The following is a 24229-nucleotide window of genomic DNA, read 5'->3' as shown; positions in this document are numbered from 1 at the left end:
TTATATCTCTCAGATTTTCAAACGTGCTCCAGAAACAATGGAGTCACTGTTGCTAAGTAGGTGAATGCAGGTAATTTTGCAAACAGCAAAGTGACAAAAACAGCAATCACAGTAACCTCAAACTGCAACAGACATCTAGTTAAGCTAGCATTTTATGGCATTGACTGAGGGAAGACAGTTTGCCTAATCAATTATGTTATTTTTGTATAGTGCTATGGGATCTTCTAACATTAAACCAAGGCTAGTTCAGTACATTCTGAATATAGTCATAGGTCATACAGCATGGAAACAGACCCTTCAGTCCAACCAGTACATGCCAAACATAATCTCAAACTAAACTAGTCCCACCTGCCTGCTCCTGGTCCAAATCCCTCTAAACCTTTCCTATTCATGTACTTATTCAAGGATCTTTTGAACACTGTAACTGTGCCCATATCCATGTGAGAGGGGTTAGGACCAGACATTGCTGGAAATATACAGAAGATCAAGCAGTGTCTGTAGAGAGAAAAACTAAATTTAAGTTTCGGATCAAGTTAAAACTGTCGGTCCCTCCACAGACACCACCTGACTTGCTGAGTATTTCAACATATTCTGCTTTATTTCATGTTTACGGCATTCACAGTACACAGGAAAATATAAGTTGGAAAGCCCACCCTTTACTGTTCCTTAATCAAGTCACACAATATATAAGAGCCAAAAATATAAAGAAAACTGTAGATAATTTAGGAAAGCTCTGGGAATTTCATTTCCAATGCCTAAAAGTGATTAAGTTCCAAATTCTATATATACAATCTCTGTCTTCAATGATATAAGTCCAGATCTCTCTTGAATGGTTGCAGAAATCAGATTTTGCTGTTATCTTCTATAACTTAGAACAAGGAACTACAGTAGGCTACTCAGTCCTTCAAGCCAGCTCCACCATTCAGTAAGATCATGGCTGATCTGATTGTAACCTCAACGCTACATTCCTGAAGATCCCCAATAACCTTTCAGCTCTTTGGTAATTAAGAACTGATCTACTGCTACATTAAAAATATTTAAAGATTCTACATCCACTGCTTTGAGGAAGGGAATTCGAAAAACTCTCAACCCTCAGAAAAAAAAATGTTTCTTCATTCCGGTTTTAAATGGGCAACCCTTTTTAAGCTATGAACCCTAGTTCTAGATTTTCCCACAAGAGGAATCATCGTTTCAACATCCACTTGGTCAAGTCCCCTCAGGATGTTATATGTTTCCATTAAGTCTTTACCTCTTCTACACTCCAGAGGATATAGGCCTAGCCTGTCTAGTCTTTCCTCATAAGGCAATCCACTCATTCCAGGTATTAGTCTAGTAAACCTTCTCTTAACTGCTCCCAATGCATTAACATCATTTTGTAAGTGAGGTGACCAGTATTGTACACAGTCATTCAGATGCGGCCACACCGACGACCTGTACACCGAAACACAAGCCCCCTACTCTTGCATTCAATTCCCGTCATGATAAAACATAACATTCTATTAGCTTTCTTCATTACTTGCTGCGCCTGCACACTAACCTTCTGCAATTTATGCACTAGAACAGCCAGATGTCTCTACATTTCAGAGCTCTGCTGCCTCTCACCATTTAGATAATATGTTTCTTTATTCTTTCTGCTGAAACGGACAGTTTCACACTTTTCCATATTACACTCCATTTGCCAGATTTTTGCCTATCTGTATCCCTTTGTAGGCTTCTTATGTCCTCTTCACAACTCACTGTCCTACCTACCTTTCACTCTTCAGCAAATTTAGCTACCACACGTTTGATCCCTTCATCCAAAACATTCATAAATTGTAAACAGTTGATGTCCCAGCATCAATCTCTGTGGCACACCATTGATGACATCCTGCCAGCCTGAAAAAGGCTCACTTATTTCTACAATCTGTTTCCTGTTAGTGAGCCAATCTTCTATCCAGGACAATATGTTACCCCTTACACCATGAGCATTTATTTCCAGCAATAACTTTTGATGTGGTAACCTTATCAAATACATTGTGGAAACTTAAATACAATACGTCCACTTGTTCCCTTTTACCTACATCACAAGTTACTTCTTTGACAAAACCATGTTGGCTCTGTCTGATTACCTTGAATTTATCCAAGTTATATCCTTTAACCTATACTCTTTAATAATAACTTCTAACATTTTCCATATGAAAGATGTTAAGCTAACTGGCCTGCAGCTTCCTGCCCCCCTCCTTTTTTGAATAAAGGACTTCCATTAGCTAATGTAAAGGAACTGTTCTAAAGCTAATGAGTTTTGGAAAATTAAATAAAATCAACTATCTGACTGGATACTTCTTTTGAGACCTGAAGACAAAATCCTTCCAAACCTGGGGACTTCTCAACGTGCTCAATTTTACTCAGACTTCCTTGGTAATTGTAAGTTGAGTTTCTCTCTCCTTTTTAATTTCTGACATACAGCTATTTCTGGAATGGTACTTGTGTTCTCTCCAATGAAGACTGACGCAAAATATCAATTTAATTCATCTGCCATCTTTTTAACCTCCATAACTAACTCCTTAGACTCATTTTCCACAGCACCAATGCTTACTTCGTTAACTTTTCAATTTTAAAGGTTTGTATAAAGATTTCCTATCCACTTTCATATTTTCAGTTAACTTTCTCTCATACTCTTAATTTTCCCCCCTTTTTTTCATCTAATAGTTACTTTTTGCTTATTTTTAATATTCTATCCAATCTTCTAACCTGCCACCCACCTTTACTGAATTATATGTCTTCTCTGAATTTGATACTATCTTGGAAATGTTTAGTTAATCACGGATGGCAGGTCCTATGGGGAGGTGATGGCCTACTGGTATTATCGCTGGACTTTTAATCCAGAGACCCAGATAACGTTCTGGGGACCTGGGTTCAAATCCCGCCATGGCAAATGGTGGAATTTGAATTCATTAAATATTTGTCGATTGTCAGGGAAGAAACCCATCTAGTTCACTAATGTCCTTTAGGGAAGGAAACTGCCATCCTTACCTGGTCTGGCCTACATGTGACTCTAGACCCACTGCAATGTGGCTGACTCTGAACTGCCCTCTGGGCAATTAGGAATAGGCATTAAATGCTGCCTGGCCAGCGATGCCCTCATCCCATGAATAAAGAAAGAAAAAAAGAATGTTTCTTATCTGTTGGAATCTATATCTATTCTGTGTTTTCTGGAATATTCTGAATTTTCTAAAATGTTTGCCACTGCTTCTTTATTGATTTATGCCTTAACCCAAATTGCCTGTTTACTTTCACTAGGTCTGTTCATGCCCTCATAACTGCCCTTGTTTACATGCAGAATAGTCATCTTGGACACACTTCTCTACCTTAAACTGTATGTAAGATTCAATCATATTATGGTCACTGTAATCCAGGGGCACTTTCACTATGAGGTCAGTCATTAATCTTCTCGCACTGGTCAAAATCAGGTCTAGTACAGACTGCTCTCTGGTTAGTGCCATAACATGTTGGTCTAAGAAATTGTCCTGGAAAACATTCAATGAATTTTTCCTTTAGATTACTTTTGCCCGTGATTTTTTTCCAGTTCATATGTAGGTTAAATTACCCCATGATAATTGCCGTATCCTTTGACAAATTCTCCTTATTTCTCCCCAGTTACCCTGTCCTACCATATAGTTACTGTAAATTTGTTTAATCTTGCTTAGAGTTTGCTTAATTCTATAAATTCTGTCCCCTTTGTTTGAATTTCCTTTGTACATGATAATTAAATGAACTTAATTTACCTTAATCAGTGGCAGATGCAGTATAATTTGGATAAATGTGAGGTTATTCACTTTGGAAGGAAAAACAAGAAGGCAGATTACTACCTGAATGGCTGTAAATTGGGAGAAGGGAGCGTGCAGCAGGGCCTGGGTGTCCTTGTGCACCAGTCGCTGAAGGTAAGCATGCAGGTGCAGCAGGCGGTAAAGAAGGTAAATGATATGTTGGCCTTCATTGCGAGAGGTTTTGAGTACAAGAGCAGGGATGTGTCACTGTTGTTATTCAGGGTCTTGGTGAGGCCACACCTAGAATATTATGTGCAGTTTTGGTCTCCTTTTCTGAGGAAGGATGCTCGCTCTCAATGGAGTGCAGTGAGGGTTTACCAGGCTGATTCCAGGGATGGCGGGACTGACATATGAGGAGAGGCTGACTATGTTAGGATCATTTTTGCTGGAGTTCAGACGAATGAGAAGGGAGCTCAGAGATTTATAAAATTCGAACAGCACTTTCAGGGTAGACGCAGGGAGGATGTTTCCAATAGTGGGTGTGTCCAGAACCAGGGGTCACAGTCTGAGAATTCAAGATAGACCATTTAGGACAGAAATGAGGAGACATTTCTTTACCCAAAGAGTTGAGAGTCTGTGGAATTCATTACCACAGGAAGTAGTTGATGCCAAAACATTGAATGTATTCAAGAGGCGGCTAGATATAGCACTTGGGGGGTATGGGGAGAAAGCAGGATTAGGCTATTGAGTTGGACGATCAACCATGATCATGGTGAATGGCGGAGCAGGTTCGAAGGGCCAAATGGCCTCCTCCTGCTCCTATCTTCTATGCTTCCATGTTTCCAACCATACAACATTACTCCAGTATTGCAACAAAATGTCCCTCAAGCCTGCAGTGGGGCTTGAAGGTATGCCATTTTGTTTTGGTGAGGGTGGGGATTAAAAAAGTTAGTGATATCATATGTCAGCATGATATACACAGGGGACTATAAGAATAGCAGTAAACCAGTTAGCCTACATGCAGACTCCAATATTCAATTACATCATGGCTGATCATCTACTTCAATGCAACTTTCCTGCACTGTCCCCACATCCCCAATGCCATTAGCATTCAGAAATGGAGGGGACGTGGGGGTTGGTTACCACAGCTGACTGGACAGCTCATTTGCAATCCAAAGTGATGCCATCAGCGTTGATTTGACTCCCGTAGCAGTTAAGTTTACCGTGAAGGTATCTCCTTTTCAACCTTTTATTCACTTCTGAGGCGTAGCAACCCTCAGGTTAAACCACCACCAGCCAAGCTGTCCTATGGTCCGGTAGGACTATGGTGATTTTACCTTTACCTATTCAGAAATGATTTATGTCCCAAATGTGCTCAATGACTTATCGTTTTTTGGATGCAGTATTCCAAAGATTCACTATCCTGAGTGATCAAATGCTTTTCCAACTCAGTCTTAAATGGTCTATCCCTTATTCTGAGACTATGACCCTTGGTTCAAGACTCACCAGCCAGGTGAAACATCCCATCTACATCCAACTTAATGCTCTGTAAAAATTGAGGATGTCCTTTTTGCATATCCTTCTTAAGTAAAAGTATACTTGAATATTCAGTTCCCAATTTTGGCCACCCTTTAACCACGTCTCTGAAATGGCAATTAAATGATACACATTAACCTCTACTGATATCTTCAAGTTATCCTAAATTTCCTAAACTTTGCCTTTTTAATAGTATTCTGCATTCTGATCCTGTTTCATATGGCCTTCATATTGTCTGATTTCTCATTTCACTTACTAATTTTCCATTTCTTGTTACCAGTTTTGCTTTCCTCCAATCTGAAATTCCTCTGATGATCCTATCCTACTGTTAATCTATGATGTGGAGGTGCCGGTGTTGGAATGAGGTGGACGCTCTGAAAGTTTGTGATTTCAGATAAACCTGTTGGACTATACCTGGTGTTGTGTTACTTCTGACGCTGTTAACCTAGTTTAACTCCTTCCCAAAAGAAGCCGCAAATTTCCCTATACAGATGTTTGTCCTGGGTCATTCTACAGTGCAATCTGTCCGTCTCATGCAGGTCCCAACCTGCCCCAAAACTAGGTCCCAATTCGTCAGAAGTACGATGCCATCCTTCCTATACCAATTCACGATCCATGTTTTCAATCATTCAACCGTCATATTCCTATGATCAGTAGAATTTGGCAGTCAGAGAACCTCAGAGATTATACACCGTTTTTCAGGTCCTTCTTCTTCATCTCACTCATAGCTCCCCAAAAACCTGCTTCCAAGGGCTCATCCATCTTCCTAATTTCACAGAATCCGCACAGTGTGGAACCAGGCTAGTCAGCCCAACAAATCTATGTCAATTCTCCGAACAGCATCCCTCCCTATCCCTGTAACCCTGCATTTCCCATGGCTAATCCACCAAACTTACACATCCCTGGATACTGTGGGCAATTTAGCATGGCCAATCCACCTAACCAGTACATCTTTGGACTGTGGGAGGAAACTGGACTGCCCGGAGGAAACTCATGCAGACACAGGAACAATGTGCAAACTCCACACAGACAATCGTCCAAGGCTGGAACTAAACCTGGGTCCCTGGCGGGGTCAGGCAGCAGTGCTAACCACTGGTGCAATCTGGACCATGACCTTTGGCTATTTACCCTCCCTCAGAACAATGTCCTGCAGTCATTCTGTGACATCCTACTATCATGGAGGCAATAAACAATCTGCAAGTCATGTCTTCAGTCACACAGCCTTTGCTCTATTCCAGGAGAGATACAGCAAAGGCTACGAGATAAAAGGCCACCATTTAAGAAGAGATTCAACATTAGATCAGGGTGTCAACTGAGCCTTTGACAGAATACAATAAGAACTGCTCAACAACAAAATGACTCAGTGTCCACAAATATCCTCATGAATAGAGCAGCTGTCATCACCACACTCTTGCACTGCACTGAAACATGACTTGCATCAGTGACACAGAATGCTTGGCAAATCCATTAGCAATATCTGTGCCACATTCCCATGTTCAATGGAAAGAACACCGAACAAAAGCTAGTCTCATTCTTCAAGCCAGCTCCTGAATGTTCAGGCAAAACTTCGACAAAATCAAATCTGGGTATCGAGAAGCCTAGTGAGTACTTTCCTCGCAAAGTGCTGTTTTCTCAACTCCATAAAAAACACTTCAAAGACACTCAGAAGCTTTCTATGAACTCCGACAACACTGACATTAATAACTGGGAAGAGCTTGCTACCAATTATTCAAAACGGCAGCAATCTACCCATGAAGCTGTATCATGCTTTGAGTGAGGATGCCTTAATGATGAGAGAAAGTAGCAGCAAAGAAGGAAGAAAAGGAACCAATCTGCACACTCAATGCCACTATCTTGAGGATGTCAAGTTCAATGTGCACAAACATATCTGGATCAACAGTTGGTCTGTTCGGCCATGTGAAGGCCTATGGCAGAAACCTGGGTCCCAAAGTTAGCCACAAACTGAGGAACAACCAACGAAGAGCTCTATCAATACTGATGACTTGTGCTCCAGAACTTGCCATACACTTAGCAATACAGCTACAACACTGCATTTACTTAATGTGGAAAATTGGCCAATTTATGTCCTGACTGAAAAAAAGCAGGACAAATCTAATCCAGCAACCATAAGTGAGACAACAGAATACTCTTAACCATCAGCAAAGGCTTTTTTAAAAAACATTTGTTCATTAAATGGGAATGCACTGGCAAAACCAATTTATTGCTAATTGCTCTTGAACAAGGAACCTGCTCAGTCATTTCAGAAGGTATTTAAGAGTCAACCACATTGCAATGCACCTGGAGTCACATGTAGGCTGGACCAGGTAAGGATGGCAGATTTGCTTCACGAAAGGACATCAATAAGGCAGATGGGCAATGTGGTCTTCATTAGACCAGCTTTTTAATTTCAGATTTTTGTTGAATTTAAATTTCACTATTTGCTGTGGTGAGACTCAAACCCACTTTCCCAAAGTAACAGTCTGGTGCTCTGGATGACTAGTTCAGCGACACACGACCATCTCTTCTGAAAGTGATGGAAAATGGAGTCAAGTCATATAAAAGTGCACTTACTGTGCAATAACCTGCTCACCAATGCTCAGTTTGAGTTTGCCTGGGCCATCTGGCTTCTGACCTCATTATACTTTAGTTCAAACATAAACAGCATTGAACTCCAAAGTGAGGGGAGGATAACAGTATTGACATTAAGACAGTATTTGACCAAATGTGGCACCAAAAACTACAAAATGTGCTGAGTAACTAACTCTCTAACTCCCAAACCCCTTCCACCATTTGAAACATGCAAGTCAGATTATTTACCATTTACCTGGAAGAGTGTAAATACCATCAAAATGCTTGACGTAATCCAGGACAAAGCCACTTGCTTGTTCAGCACCCATCCATTACCACTACTGTTCAATAGTAGCAGTATGTTTCAACAACAAGAGGCACTTCAGAAAACTGCTAGGTCTCCACTGACAGCATCTTCCAAACCTGCAACCTCCATCATCCACTTCTCTATGCTCATGCTTTCCTCACCTGTTTAAAGTTACGGAGCCTGTCCAATGTTTTCTGTCGCTCCTGGCTAACCCATGTACTCTTTTTCTCTTCCTCTTGTTGTTGATTACGCATCTGGAACAAACCAATGTAAAATGTACAGCACAGAGCACAGAGAATAAGCAGATCTCAACTCATCATTATATTACTTATCACAACTGCCTAAAATATCCTTAGTGGGATATATGTCATTGAACCCGATCTTTAAATCCTGAAGAATTTTTCCAAAAATAAGAAAAATTTTTGAAATAGAATTTTTGTTCAAGGTGAAGAAGGTTTATGCCTTAAGGAAGGGGTTTGTCACTATATGAAGTAGAAAGGGTTTGGTGGCATGAGCCACACTCAATTTGAATAAAATATTACTGTCTCCAGAGTAAAGTATCCTCAGTTCTCCCCACAGAATGTGTCAGAAATGCACTGAATGAGACATTTTCCCTCTTTTTAAAAACAGCTATGCTATGAACATCCTGACTGAGAGCTGCCAATTTAACACAATTATGATTCAATTATGGGAATTATTCTACAAAACCTTTTCAATTAGTAGACTAAGGAGATTTTTATTCCGTCTGCCTAGGCTAATTTTGAACTAGAGATATGCTAACAAAATAGTTGTTACTGGATTAGCAATCTGGAAACTTGGTCAAATGAGTTCAAATTCCATAATGGGAATATAAATTCAATTTGATAAAGTTTGGAATTTTAAAAAAAAACTAGCATTAGTAATAGTGACCACAACACAACAGAATTTTTTTTTAATATTTAAAATTATTTTAAAAATAACTTTGACTTGATTACGAAAGTTAGGAATTAAATTGTATTATGTTTGACTGTGGTTGTCAAAGTTTCTGCAGGGAAGATGCTATATGGCTAGGTCAGAAGTAAGATTGATGATTTTATTGCCGTTTTATGGCTCAAGCTAACGCATACTTAGACTGACATGTGAAAATGCTTTTGAAACAGACAGTTATATTTTAAAATGTTACAGATCTGTAATGTAAATTAATAGGCATTTGTGTATTAGTTTGTGTGACTATTTTGAGTTCTACTTTATTTTAGATATCAACAAATTATTGCGGAGTCACATACTGTTCCTGGAAAGCAAGGAATCTGATAATATTTTCCCAGAATTCCAGTAATATTTGATCCATTTGAGATTAAAGTCAATCATAAGGAGGTAACACTACATACAGCATACTAGACATTTTAATTATTCACTGGTGCCATCTTGACTTTGGTAAAATTTTTGGAATTTGTAAACCAATAGGGACTAGCTGTTATAAAAGGAATTACCTTATAAAATGATTGGCATGTCAAAGAATGAATGTGATGTTTAAAAGGAAGCAATGTCATCAAGTTGACTGTTATGTTGAAAGAAATCAATCAGGAACGGACACGTATTGCTCAGCCAATCATCTATTGACTTTTAGTGCACTTTCATGCACTAATAATGATACTCCACAAATGATGATACCCTTCAAGTGATAATAAGCTGGGGAGAATAATGAATTGCGAGGATGATGCTGAGTGATTTCAGGAGGACAGTGACAAGGTGGCCAATTGGGCTGATATTTGGCAGATGAATTTCAATGGAGATAAACACAAGGTAATGCATTTTGGTAAAAGAAACATGGAGAAACAATACAGGCTCAATACTACAACTTTGAGGAGAGTACAAGAGCAGGGGGATCTCGGGATTCACATACAGGATTCTCTGTAGGTGGCCAGACAAGTTGGAAGAGTTGTTCAGAAGGCTTATGAGATCTTTGGGTTTATAAATAGAGGAATAGAGTAGAAAAGCAAGGAAGTGATACCACACCTCTACAAATCATTGGTCAGATCACATTTGGAGTACTGTGTTCAGTTCTGGGCACCTTATTTAAGGAAGGATGTTAAAGCCCTGAAGAGAGTTCAAAGGAGGTTTACAAGAATGATTACAGGAGTGGAGGGATTTTAGATGCAAGGAAAAATGAGAGAAATTGAGCTTATTCTCCTTGGAGCAGAGAGGAGACACTATTAAGGTGTTCAAAATTATAAACAATTTTGACTGAGTAAAGAAGGATATTCTGTTTCCACAAGTTGGTATTCAGTAAGTAGCGGTTGCAATTAAGATTGTCAGCAAGACAGCTAAGAGTGAGAGGAGGAGAAACATATTTATTCAGATATTTGTTAGAATTTGGAATGGGCTACCTGGGAAAATCATGGAGGTGGACTCCATAGAAGGTTTCAAAGTGAGCTGGCTATGTATTTGAAAGTGAAGAGGTTAAAGGGCTACAGAATCGTACTAGCTGGGTGATCTTTCAGGAGCTGCACGGACAATGGTCAAACAGGCTCCTACTGTAATGTAAATTTCTGTGATTCTAATAAGACATTTTAAGTTCAAGATGCCTTTGATCATGATGGTCGTAGTGGAAAGTAAGGATTAATAAGGCCTGGCGTTTAGAGATTTGATGCACAAGGAGGAACATGCAAGACAGAATAAGACCTTCTGTCAAGAGAACAAAGAGACTTTGAGACTTATGCCCATTCAAACCAGAGCTGCAAACCAGCATTGCACTACAAACTGTAAAACTACTGCTTTTATTACATATCATTTCTTTTGTTCTTATGAGAAAGTTATGATGAATTCTGTAAAACCTATGAAACCATATTTGTATTTTCATTGGGTCAAGTAACTAATCAGGTCTAATAAACTTTAGCTTGGCTCTTTTGAAAGTCAATCTGTAATTCGAATTGATGCAATTAAAGTTGACGTGTACCTCTAAATCTTATAAAACTATTTGGAAAACCCATCAGTAATATTCTTTAGGTGAAAAATAATCAATGATCTTTACCCAGATCCACAGCAATTTGACTGCCTCTTAACTCCCTTTTGAAATGGCCAAGAAGCTAGAAAGTTATAGCTCAACATATTACAGCTCAACATATTACAGAATTGTTATGGTGGTGGAGGAGACCATTCAGCCCATAGTGCCTTCACCTGTTCCGTTACCTAATTGCAATTTTCTGCCCTTTGTCCCCCCATACTCCTGCATTCTAATTTGATCTAAATCATCATGCAATGACCTCTTGAATGCCTCAAACTGAATCTGCTTCTAGCACATTTCCAGGCAGTGCCTTCTGCTCCTTAACTACTTGCTGTGTGAAGAGTCTTTTCCGCACATCACTCTTGCTTCATTTGGATATCACTACATTTATGCGCTCTCATTTTTTTTGTTTTACAGGAGCAAGAACAGCTTTTCCCCATCTACTCTGCCCAGGCCACTCATGTTTTTGAAAATCACTATCAAATGTCCTTTCAATCTTCTTCTCTCCAAGGAGAACAGCCCCAATTTTTTCAAATCTATCTTCATAACAAGTTTTTCATTCATGGAAGCATTCTTGTAAAACTCACATTCTCAAGGGCAGTTAGGGATGATCAATAAACCTATTAGTGACATTCACATCCCACGAATGAACTAAAAACAAAGTAAGCCAACTGAATGTTTTCTTTTATTGGGAATAAGTGAAGCAGCATTTCAGGCTTTTTAACAGTTTTGAAACAAATTATTCCTCGTCTGTCATTTAACGTTTAATGTTAAATTCAATTGGTCCATCTAGTTGTTTTAATCAAGCAGCATAGGGCAGGTACACAACAGATTAAGTGAAGGATAAAACCTTCCTTGCTCTTTTCTCCTCAATTCAAAGTTTGGAACAACTTACATCAATTTTGCACCTTTAAAGGAAGTACAATAGTCCAGGATACTTCACAGGAGTGTTAGCCAACATGACACAGCCACATCAAGCTACCACAGCACAGGTTTGACCTCTCAGTTCCCACATCAAATTTTGAACAATTTGCCAGTTTCAAATCTGTAACCCATCACAGCCCCAAGGAATAATCTGGAAAGATGTACCCCAAAGAATTAAAGCTGCAATCTTACAAACACTCACAAAGGTTGCACCTGAATTTTATTTCTTTAAAACCATCAAAACATAAATATCTTTGTCATACATATTAATCTTTTCAGAATATTTCTTCAGTAGCATACAGCAGCAATGAGAATGAAGAGAAGCTATTTTCTAAACAACCTGTTATGATGACCATCTGGAGCAGGTAGGACTTGAACCAAGGTATTTTTAGTGCAGAAGTAGGGACACCACCACTGTACCACAAGTACCTACTATTCAGAGATTTTCTCTAATCGACCTCTTCAGAGATGTTATTACACACCTCCAAAGCAGGTGGGGCTTGAACCCAGGTCTTCTGGCTCAGAGGTAAGGATACTACCACTGCACCACAACAGCCATTACTACACAGGAAATATTACAAATGGTAATTTAACATACTTGCTTTATAGCATGATGGCTCCTGTACTCCTCTTCATTTTGTCTGTGTTGCTTCATCTTGTCTTTGTGGCTTTCAATACAGATTTCCTACAACAATAAGTAAACATTAGAAGAAAAATTAATAAGAAACTAAATATCTTGCTTGAAGCAATGGTCTTTATCTTGTAAATCCCTTTAGCTGGAAAGATGAATGAATACCAAGATGTGTAATAGGGCAATCACAAAAACCAGCAATGTTTAAAGCAACAAGTTGAAAGGGATTAACTTTTACATTTATACAGATAATTAAAAAAAAAAACTGGAGTTAACAAGCCGGATGCAAAACTACAACTGAGAAGAAACATTTCTATGTCACGAAGCAATGCAACAGATAATGGGGTGATGTGGAAGAACTTCATAGATCAGCACATCTAAAAATCTACAGTCAGGTGAGATGTCCATTCAGCTTGCAGACCTTTGCTAGATCTTAAGACATAGGAACAGAAGTAGGCAATTCGGTCCATAAGACTGCTTCACCATTACGATATCAGGGCTGATGATAATCCTCAACTCCACTTTTCTGCCTTTCCCCCCCCATAACCTTCGATAGATTTTTAATCAGTAAAGCTACCTCAGCCTTGAATACACTTACTGGCCCACCCTTGACTGCCCTCTGAGGTAAAGAACAGATTCATTACCCTGAAAATTCCTCATCTCTTAAAAGGGGGACTCCTTACTCAGATTCTGCCTTCTCGTCCTAGAGTCTACCACAAGAGAAAACAACCTCTTAGCACCTACCCTAACAAACACCTAAGAATCTTGTAGGCTTCAATAAGGTCTCCTTTCATTCTTCCAAGTGGAAGGTGAAGTCGTTATCGTCCTGGATCATAGGCCTGCTCTCTCATTAGAGAAAGACGACTGGTGGTGGTTTAACCTGAGGGTCACCACGCCTCAGGCAAGCGAAGGGGCTGACAAAGAGAGTCCTTCATGGTAACCTCAGCTGGTGTGGGAATTGAACCCACATTATTGACATCACAAACAGGCTGTCCAGCCAACTAAACTAACACAGTCCCAAAACTCCAATGAATGCAGGCCCAATCCCTCTTCAAAAGAAATTTTTTCCCTATTCAGTATCAACCAAGTGAAAGTTCACTGGACAGCCTCCAATACCAGTATATCTTTCCTTAGATAAGGGACCCAAAAATGTTCACAGTATGCTAGATGTGACCTGATCAGTGCCTTGTATCATTGTAGCTAGACCTTGATATTTTTATTCTCAACTCCCTTTCAAAGATCCCGACACTGCATTTGCCTTCCTTATTACATCCTGAACTTGGAAGCTAGCTTTTTGTTATTTTTTCATAAGGATCCACAAATCCCTCTGTTATGCAGCTTTCTGCAGTCTTTATCCATTTAAATTATATTTAGCTCTTCTACTCTTCCTGCCAAAATGCATAAACTCACATTTTCCCACAATATAATCCCATCACCAGGTTTTTGTCCACTTACTTGATCTGTCTACAGCCTGCTGCAAACACTTTTTGCCACGCTCACCATTTGCCATCCCATGTTATTTCTGTGTCATCTGCAAAATTGGTAATAACACACATACTTCCCTCATCCAAATCATTAATATATATTGTAAATAATTGTGGCCCTGGTACAGACCCATGTGGCACTCTACTAGTTACCAGCTGCTTTCCTGAAAATGCCCTCCTTATCACAATTTCTATTTTCTTTTATTTAGTCAATCCTCTATTCATGCTAATATTCTACGCCCAACACAAGGACTCTTACCTTACTAAGTAACATTGCATACAATACTTTATCAAATACCTTTTGGAAATCCTAATGTATTAAATCTACTGGCTCCCCTTTATCTATCCTGCCTATTACCTACTCAAAGGATTCTAATAAACTTGTCAACTATGTTTTCCACTGCAGGGTTCCATATTGACTCTGCTTGATTATGAATCTGTACAACGCTGTGACTATATCCTTTTATTATAGACTAACATTTCCCAACGATAAATATTTAGCTAACTGGTCTCCATTCATTCTTTTAAATAACAGTGTTACATGAGCAGTTTTCCAATCCTCTGGAACTTTTCCAGATACAAGTGTATCCATTATCTCTGTTGCTACTTGCTTTAACATCCTCGACTGCAACCTATCAGGACCTGGAATCTATTCAGCCATCAGTATCCTTATTTTTCTTCTCTAGTGATTCTTATTACATTTATTTTCTCCCTACCTTTTGCCCCTTAATTAAGTAATTTTGGAATGTTGTTAAAGTCTTCTATCATGAAAACTGATGCAAAATATCTGTTCAACTCCTCTGCCATTTCTGGTTTCCACTGCTATTTCCCAAGCCTCCTTTTCTAAGGGGCCTTTTCAATTTGACTTCTTGCTTCATTTTCATATATTTTTAAAAAGATCTCAAAGTCTGTTCTTATATTATTTGCTAGGTTGCCCTCCGTTTGTTTTCTCCTCAATTTTTTTGTTCATCCTCTGCTGGCATTTAAAACTTCTCCTGTCTACTATTAATCTTTGTCACATTCTATTCTTTTTTTCAATTTGATACTATCCTCAACTACTTTCCTTAACCATGGTGGGTTTATCCCTTCCTAGGATCCTTCTTCCTCACTGGGATATATCTTTGTTAAGAGGCATGAATTATTTTGTGAAACATCTGCCATTGTTCGTAAACTGCCTTTGCTGCTAATATCCTTTACCAGTTCACTCCAGCCAACTCTTCCTTCGTTCCTCTGTAATTACCCTTATTTAAGTTTAGCACAGTTGTTTCTGACCCAAGCTTCTCACTTTCAAACTGAATGCCAAATTCTACCATATTATGGTCATTATTTCAAAGGGGTCTTTTACTCTAAGATATTTGATTAAACCTGCCTCATTACACATTACCAGATTCAAAACAGCTTTGTCCCTGATTGGATCGACAATATCTTGTTCTAGAAACCTTTCTCAAAAACACTCTATGAATTCATTCTCTGCTATTTAAAATTACCCATGATTGATATAGTGTCTTTTTTACGCATCTCCATTATCACCTGAGTTACTGTTTATCCACAGTGAAGCTATCACAGTATAATTAAAGAACCTAGAAGACTACTGCTACCAGTATTTTCTTCCCCTTGTTATTTCTTAACTCCACCCATATGGAATCTACATCTCCCAATCGAGATCATTTCTTGCTATTGTGCTTACACCATCTCATAATAAGTAAGCTACCGTACCACCCATCTCATCCTGCCTCATCTTTTGAAAAATCACACATATATTTAGTTGCCAGCTTTGATCTCTTTATAACCATATCATTGTATTGGTTTCAGATCATACCCATTACAGAGACAAAAGCACAGACACAAGAGACACACCAGTATTTATATCTATAAAAAAGATTTCTATATCCAGAAAGTAAATCTTCGCTGTTTGAAAGACTTTCAGAATGTCTCATATAAAATCCTTTTAAACTGCCACTGCATCTCTGTGGAACCAAACATTTCCACAGTGAGAATGGGTGAGGCAGAGGATCAAAGACTCAGCTCCATTAACCTACCTGCTCACCATAACCCTTAATTCCTTTACTGTTCAAAGATCTATCTTTGCCTTAAAAACGTTCAACGAGGTAGCCTCAACTGCTTCACTAGGCAGGGAATTCCACAAATTCACAACCCTTTGGGTGAAGAAGTTCCTTCTTAACTCAATCCTTTTTTGAGGCCATGCCCTCTAGTTCTAGTTTCACCCGCCAGTGGAAACAACCTCCCTGCTTCTATCATATCTATTCCCTTCGTAATTTTATGTTTCTTACAAGATCCCCCCTCATTCTTCTAAATTCCAATGAGTATATTCAGTCTCTCCTCATAAGTCAACCCTCTCAACTCCGGAATCAACCTAGTGAACCTCCAGTGCAACCCCTCCAGTGCTAGTACATTCTTTCTCAAGTAGGGAAACTAAAACTGTACATAGTATTCTAGGTGTGGCCTCACCAGCCACCCTATAAAGCTGCAGCATAACCTCCATCCCTCTAGCAATGAAGGACAGTATTCCATTTCCCTTAATTACCTGCTGTACCTGCAAACCAATTTTTTGTGATTCATGCACAAGGACATCCAGATCCCTCTGCACAGCAGCATGCTGCAATTTTTCACCATTTAAACATTTTTCTTTTATTCCTACCAAACTGGATGAACTCACATTTACCAACATCTGCCAGACCCTTGCCTAATCACTGAACCTATTTATACCCCTCTGCATACTTTGCTCTACCACTCATCTCAGAGTCATCAGCAAACTTTGATACACTAAACTTGGTCCCCAACTCTAAATCATCTCTGTAAATTGTAAACAATTGGGGTTCCCAACACTGATCCTTGAGGCACACTAACAACCATCGATCGCCAACCAGAAAGAAACATCCATTTATGCCCCCACTCTTTGCTTTATGTTAGTTAACCAATCTTTGATCCATACTGATACATTACCTGTAAAATTGTGCATCTTTATCTCATGCAGCAGCCTTTTGTGCGGCACCTTGCTGATTGCCTTCTGGAAATCCAGATACACACATCCACCAGTTCCCCACTGTCCACTATGCTTGTAATCATGACTTCTTGTCTGTGATTTCTGTCATTAATACAGGCGCCATGGTATGGCGACTTATTAAAGTTCTCACTGTATTTTTTTGTAAAAATACGTGACAATAATGGTTTTCTTAAAAATAAAATGAAGTAAATGTTTTCACATCTACCTCAAGGATTCAAGTGCTTACCTGAGAGATTTCAATATCAGGCACCTCCACTGATCTTCCCCTCCCACCCAAAATCGCCAACCTCAACACAGCATTTCCTGAACGCTTTCTGAATTATAAGGACTCCCACAATAAGGCTTCTCATCTCCCCTGACCACCACCCGAGATGGCCCCTGATCTCTCCCCAGCTCGAACATTTATCCCACACTTCCCTTCCAACCAAGGCATCAGATTCAATTTCCAACAGTACACTCTCCACCTGGCATCATTTTCATCACCTCCTGCCAGACTTCCTGATTGTGCCGTCATTGACTGGCTTGTCACTGAACTGGACGACCAGACCATCAAATATGGCAGTGTTTCCAGGCTGGAAAACCGCAGTGATATCACTTCCCTGCTGCAGAGCTAAAATTACAGAATAAGTGGGTGAATCCATAACCTCAGATTCCCCATGACTTTCTCATTGACCACCCTTGTTTTTTTTCTATGAAAGTTTTTAGCACATAAGGAAGTGAAAGGGAGGAAAGGGAACATATGGCAAAGGAAAATTAGAAAAGCACTGGAGAAACAATTTGATAAACATCAAAACCAAAGAAAGTAACTGGGAAACAGAAATTAGACAGCAACAGAATCTCAGATCAAGGTAATTTGAAAGTAAAGGCTTCAAACAGGAAACCATCTCACATGGTTTGTTAAAATGGAAAAAAAACAGCAAATGCTGAAAATCTGAAAAACAAAAATTGCTAGAGAAACTCAGTAGCTCTGACAGCATATGTGCAGAGAAAGCAGAGAAAACATTTTAGGCCAAGTAGCCCTTTTTCAGACCTGCTGAGTTTTTCTGCAAACTTCTGTTTTTGTTTTGCATGGTTTGTTCTTGCATTCTAATTTTATGGATGCTGGAAACCAGAAATAAAGTTAAATGAAAAAGAATGTCAGGTAATGACAATGGAAGTGCGATATCTAAAAGTTAAGAACTGTGGAATGAAGTATGTACTTCCCAATAAGAAAATGTAACTAATTCTGAAAAGTTGTGCCAATATCTTTCAGGCACATCTTCAACGCCCCTAATATGATGTTTCAATTTCTCTTACAGAATTCTGCTTTGATTAAACAAAGATTAAAAATAGCTTTCAAAATTATGAAGGCACAGGACCAGACCATTTCCAATGGTTAATGGGATTGGGAGGTGAGAACAGATATACAACTAAATTAGGATAGCAGAATTTTTTTTTTTTTTTTTTTAAGAACAAAATACGGTTGAGACACTATGGAATGCATATTTATCAAATCAACATTCATGAATAATTTTTAGTTTAAGAAACAAATAAAAAAATAAAAACAGAGCAAACTAATGACTCTGAAAAGCCTGTGCACACAGAGAATACACAGAAACATGGGTTGGTTGATCTAAACAGTGTACTCCTGTATTCTAATTTCAGTGCCATTTAAGTCATATTCCATCATTCATGGCAGAACCTTCTTCTTAAACAGCATATGGCTTTCAAAAAAACAAAGTGGCATTTGATGAGGACTACTATCAGACATAAAAAGGTTAATCTGAGCTTTCTCTCTCAAAGCTATCCAGCATTAGTGACATTAATCTTCAGGAATGAAGAACTTGATTCACAAGGCAGTCTCAAATCCAAAGAGGTACCACTTTCACGATCTTGCGCCTGGGTGCAGCAAATCTAACATAATTCAGTTTGAAACGCGAGGGATTTGACTTGAATTTTCTTTCGATTATATTTAATGGCAGAATATCAAACAACCACTCTTAAAGACATCACTCTAAATCACCTAACTCCAAAATTCAATCTCAGAATGTGAATGTTGCTGTCACTTTTATCCATTGTGAACATTCTTGTAAACCGAGAAGTCCAAATACAATTCAGCTCGCTTGGCTATTTTAGAAGACAGTCATGTCAACCATTTTAAATTTAGACTGGAGTCATGTAGTCCTCATTCAATAACGGCAGCATATTTTCTTCCTGAAGGAAATTAAAGTGCTAATTGGGTTATTACATCAATGCAACTACATCACAGGTCACTTTCACTGATACCTGCCTTTTATTTCTAATTTCTTTAGAAACAGAATTCAAAATTTACAAAATGCCATGGTCGAATCTAAACTTGCACTTCTCATAACCACATGTCAGAATCCTGACATATTGTGTACATTTTCAACTTGAAATTTCAAAATGTGATTTTTTAAAAAATGTAAATGAAGTGTCTGTTTGGATGGGGAGACCCATGGAACGTCACACTCAAAGATCTAAAGCGAATGTCAAACAACTTCAAGAGGGAGGAAGAGACAAGTCAAAATAGACTAGATTGTGATCTCCTGTGACTACAAAGATAACAAGGGGCTGATGAATCCCCACTCAACTACAAGCCAAATCCTTTGCCCAAAAGACTGTCCCAACTGAAGACACATTTTGGTTTTCTCCTTTAGAAGGATACATGAGGACAAGGGTTTAAAAAGCCAGCTTCAACTCCACTAGAGTCTGCTAGTGTGATTGAACATTCTCTTGTGCACCATCCTGGGTTTGAGCATTCACATGCCGTGAAGGTCACAATTGAAGAACTACCTCCCTAGCCACACCTGTGTAACAGAAAAATGGATACTCCCACTCAATGCTAGAAATGAACAGACAATAGGAAACAGGACAACAAAAGGACACAGTCTTACCCAGAATTCTGGAATTTAATCAGAACTGCAGAATCTCAGCTGGTTATCTCCACTGCATGAACATTCAACTATAAGCTCTTCACGAACAGTCTAGAGGCTGATCCGTTTTTCCACTATAACTTTTCAAACTTAGTAATTAACAAACTTGATCTTTTATTGATTCCAGCAAACCTGGCTAAATTGGCTCCTTTTAAAATCTGGGAGAAAAGTATCCACAAGGAATGGATCCATTTTTAAAGTTAATCTTGTTAAGACGAAGCAAGTAAATAAAGAGGGGAGCCAGTTCATCCTTCCTCACCTGGGAGATTAATGTTTGGGTTTCATATCTGGAAAGGTAACAAAGTGAAGAGTAAAGTGGGTGTAATAAATTGCAGAACGGCAACTTTCCTGCTCCTCTGATGCTGCCTGGCCTGGTGTGCTCCTCCAGCTCCACACTGCATTATTCCATATTCTCAAGCAAATTGCCCTTTAAATTGCCTGGAACTTGTATCTTACAGACCAGTTTGTCAGTGCAAAATATTTCAGTTTCGTATCAAAGAAAACCTTGTATTACTGCTCAGGGATGAGTGAGTATGTCGAAGAATCAGTGCTGAATCACTTTAGCTTTGCACTTGTTTCACTACATTCACACAGTGCCATGCAAACTTTAAATAGCTTCCAGGTTTGATCAGATATATTTTAAGATTTATTTTCAAACTGTTTAGTGTTGGCAATGAGCTGAGTACTAGTTAGCTTTCAATAACAAAAAAATTCAAACAGCACATGGAATGCCAGTAAATGCATGCCTGATGTGACTGACTTACTTGGTTAGAGAGCTAAATTCATGTTGCGACTTGGCTCAGTTATCTACATAGCACTTTAAGTACCCACTAGTCTCAAAAGAGTACATGCAACTATTATTGGGCTGCAAGTTCCTTGTTGTGGATGTTCAGGTGTGGATTGCTATGAACTTACCTAATTATGTTTCAGCATGATGCAGTTAAAATGTCTGCACAATAAATTTCACAACCCTTTTCACAGAAAACAGAAAATTATCACTTACAATGCTATAATCTCCCCTTCCCTAGGCAAGAAATTTCAATCAGTACCATATACAAACTCAAAATCTGTCAGTACAATATACAAATTCAAAATTTATATGTCACGTGTATGTTACAGTATAATTCAATTCATCAATCATTCTGAGAAAAGAATCTAAAATCTGTCTGCACTCTCACATTTATATAAAGTCATAGAGATATACAGCACAGAAACAGACCCTTCGGTCCAACTCTCCATGCCGACCAGATATCCTAAATTAAGCTAGTCCCATTTGCCAATCTTTGGCCCATATCCCTCTATAACTTTCCTATTCACGTACCCATCCAGAAGCCTTTTAAAATGTTGTAATTCTAGTAGCCTCCACCACTTCTTCTGGCAGCTGATCCCATACACGTAACACTCTCTGCGTGAAATAATTTCCTTAGGTCCCTTTTAAATCTTTCCCCCATTACCTTAAACCCATGCCCTCCAGTTTGATTCCCTCACCCTGGGGAAAAATCCTTGTCTATTTACCCTATCCATGCCCATCATGATTTTATAAACATCCACAGGTCACTCTACAGCCTCTGATACTCCAGGGAAAATAGCCCCAGTCCATTCAGCCTCTCCCTATAGCTCAAACCCTCCAACTCTGGCAACATCCTTGTAAATCTTTTCTGAACCTTTTCAAGTTTCACAACATCTTTCCTATGGTAGGGAGACCAGAATTGCACAGAGTATTCCAATAGTGGCCTAACTAATGTACTGTACAGCCTCAACATGACCTCCCAACTCCTGTTCTCAATGACTTGACCAATAAAGGCAAGCATACCAAATACCTTCTTCCCTATCCTATCTACCTGTAACTCCACCTTCAAGGAACATGAACCTGCACTCCAAGGTCTCTTTGTTCAGCAATGCTCCCCAGGACCTTACAATTAAGTATATATGTCCTGCCTATTCCAAATTTCTTTTTAATTACTGGTGTACATCTTAGATCTTTTTGGAATTCTTAGTTATAACTTATAACAAGATTGACTTCAAGAAGCTATAAATTAAGGCTGTGGTTGTTGCCCATGCAAGTGCAAAGGATACACTCATTGCAATGCATACGACATCACTAAATTCCACTAGTAACTCTGCAATAACAACTTTTGTTTTTATTCAAGGGATGTGGGCTTCTTTGGCCCAACATTTATTGTCTATCCCTAGTTACACTTGAGGAGGTGCTAGTGAGCTGCCTTCCTGAACTACTGCAGTCCACTTGTAGATATTTGCATAATGATGTCAGGGAGAGAGTTAAAACATTCTGACCCATTGACACTGAAATCATGATTGAGAGTGGCTCGGTGGAGAACCTGCACGTAGTTGTGTCCCCATCTAGCTGCTACCCCTGTCTATTTGAACCAAGGTTATTATTAGGTCAGGAGCTCAGTGGCCCCAGCAGAACCCAAACTGAGTCCCAGTAAGCAGGTTGCTAAGTAAGTGTTACTTTATAGAACTACCAATGATCCCTTCTTGTAGTTTATATATGATCAAGCGTGGATTGATGGCGCAGTAATTGGCCAGATTGGATTTGTTCTGTTTTGTGTGCATAGGAGATACCTGGACAATTTTCCACATTGGAAGGTAGATGCCAGTGTTGTAGCTGGCAACATTATTAGCTGCAACAAGCTCTGGATCACAAGTCTTCAGTACTATTGCTGGGATGACGTCAAGCCCCATAGTCTTTGCAATTTCCAGTGGATTCAGCCATTTCTTGATTTCACATGGAGTGAATCAAATTGGTTGAAGACTGGCCTCTCTGTTGTGGGAATTACTGCAAGACACCAACTCACTGGGCTCTTCTTGCTAAAATTGGTTACAAATGCTTATTGCACTAAATGTGCTGGGCCTTCCCCTTCATTGAGGGGTAGGGATATTTGTGCAGCCTTCTCCTACACAGAGCTGCTGAACTATTCACCACTATTCAGTGTTGTGAAACATCTAGAAACAATTATTCAAGAAAAAAATAATAGTCACATGGAAAAATGTGAGTTGATTTACAAGAGTCAGTAAAAGAGAAGGCTGAGGAGTAGAAAGCTGTTGATGTGGTGTACATGGACTTCCAAAAGGCATTTGATACAACAGATTCGTGAGGCATGTTATAGGTCATGGAATAAAAAGGCAGAGGAGAAATGTGGAAACAAAATTGGCTAAGGGTTAGGAACTAGAGAATGACGTTTAAGGGGTATTTTTTGGATTGGAAGGAAGTTTTTAAAGAGGAGCTCCCCAAAGGTCTGTATTGGGATCCTTGTTATGTATTAATGATCTAGAGTTTAGTGTGCAGATGGCAATTTCAAAGTTTGCAGATGACACAAAATTTGGAAAAATTGTAAGCTGTGAGGATGACAGTGTAGAACTTCAGAATGACATAGACAAGTTGGTGGAGGGGGCAAATAAGTGGCAGGTGAGCAGTGAAGTGTGAGGTGATGCAAAGATGTGTTAGTATAAAATACACAGTACTTTTCTAAGGGGTGTGCAAGAGCAGAGAAAACTAGATGTGTATACATACAAGTTATTGAAAGATGATGGGACAGGTGGAGGGAGCTGTCAATGAATAGGGAATCGAGAAACAAGGCCACAGGAATAAAGCTTTTGCAAAAGTATATACTTAAGGAAAGGCATGCATTGCCTGGAAGTGTGGAGTAGGCAGATTCAATTGAAGTGCTCAAGGAGCTTTGGATGATTATTTAAATAAAAATAACATTCAGGGTACAGTGGACACTAAGTTAAAATGCTCAGGAGGCAGTGCAGACCTGAAGGGCCAAATGGCCTCCTCCTGCACAATAGCAATTCTATGATTCCCTGATGTGTCAGGACTTGTGGCTTAGAGCTGATTGGTTCACTGTGGAATTGCCTAGCTTAAACAGCAAGCAACAGAGATATGAGGCGCACAAGTAATTTTGTGTTATAACTTCACTAGGATAACCGCTCAATTTTATGTATGCCTGGTGCTGCTCCTGGCATATCCTCCTGCAATCTTTATTGAATGAACATTGATCCCTTGACCTGATGGAAATGGCAGAATGGATGCCATGCTGGGCTAGAAGGTTGCAGATCAAGTACAAC

General features: G+C 39.1%; 1 protein-coding gene across 1 annotated transcript in view; it reads right to left on the bottom strand.

The window, feature by feature from the left end:
- The window catches only part of LOC109930787 (junction-mediating and -regulatory protein), a 42009-nt gene that overhangs the window by 9780 nt on the left and 8000 nt on the right, over positions 1-24229 (bottom strand). The window contains exons 4-5 of the mRNA XM_048594819.1: positions 12663-12749; positions 8319-8411 (exon numbers count right to left, since the gene is read on the bottom strand). Coding sequence (XP_048450776.1) covers positions 8319-8411; positions 12663-12749 — 180 coding nt within the window. The remainder of the gene's footprint in view (positions 1-8318; positions 8412-12662; positions 12750-24229) is intronic.

The sequence above is a fragment of the Rhincodon typus genome, chromosome 3, assembly GCF_021869965.1.
Source record: "Rhincodon typus isolate 14 chromosome 3, sRhiTyp1.1, whole genome shotgun sequence".
Taxonomy (NCBI): Eukaryota; Metazoa; Chordata; class Chondrichthyes; order Orectolobiformes; family Rhincodontidae; genus Rhincodon; species Rhincodon typus.
The sequence above is the reverse complement of the archived record's forward strand: the minus strand, read 5'-3'. Positions and strand labels throughout refer to the sequence as shown.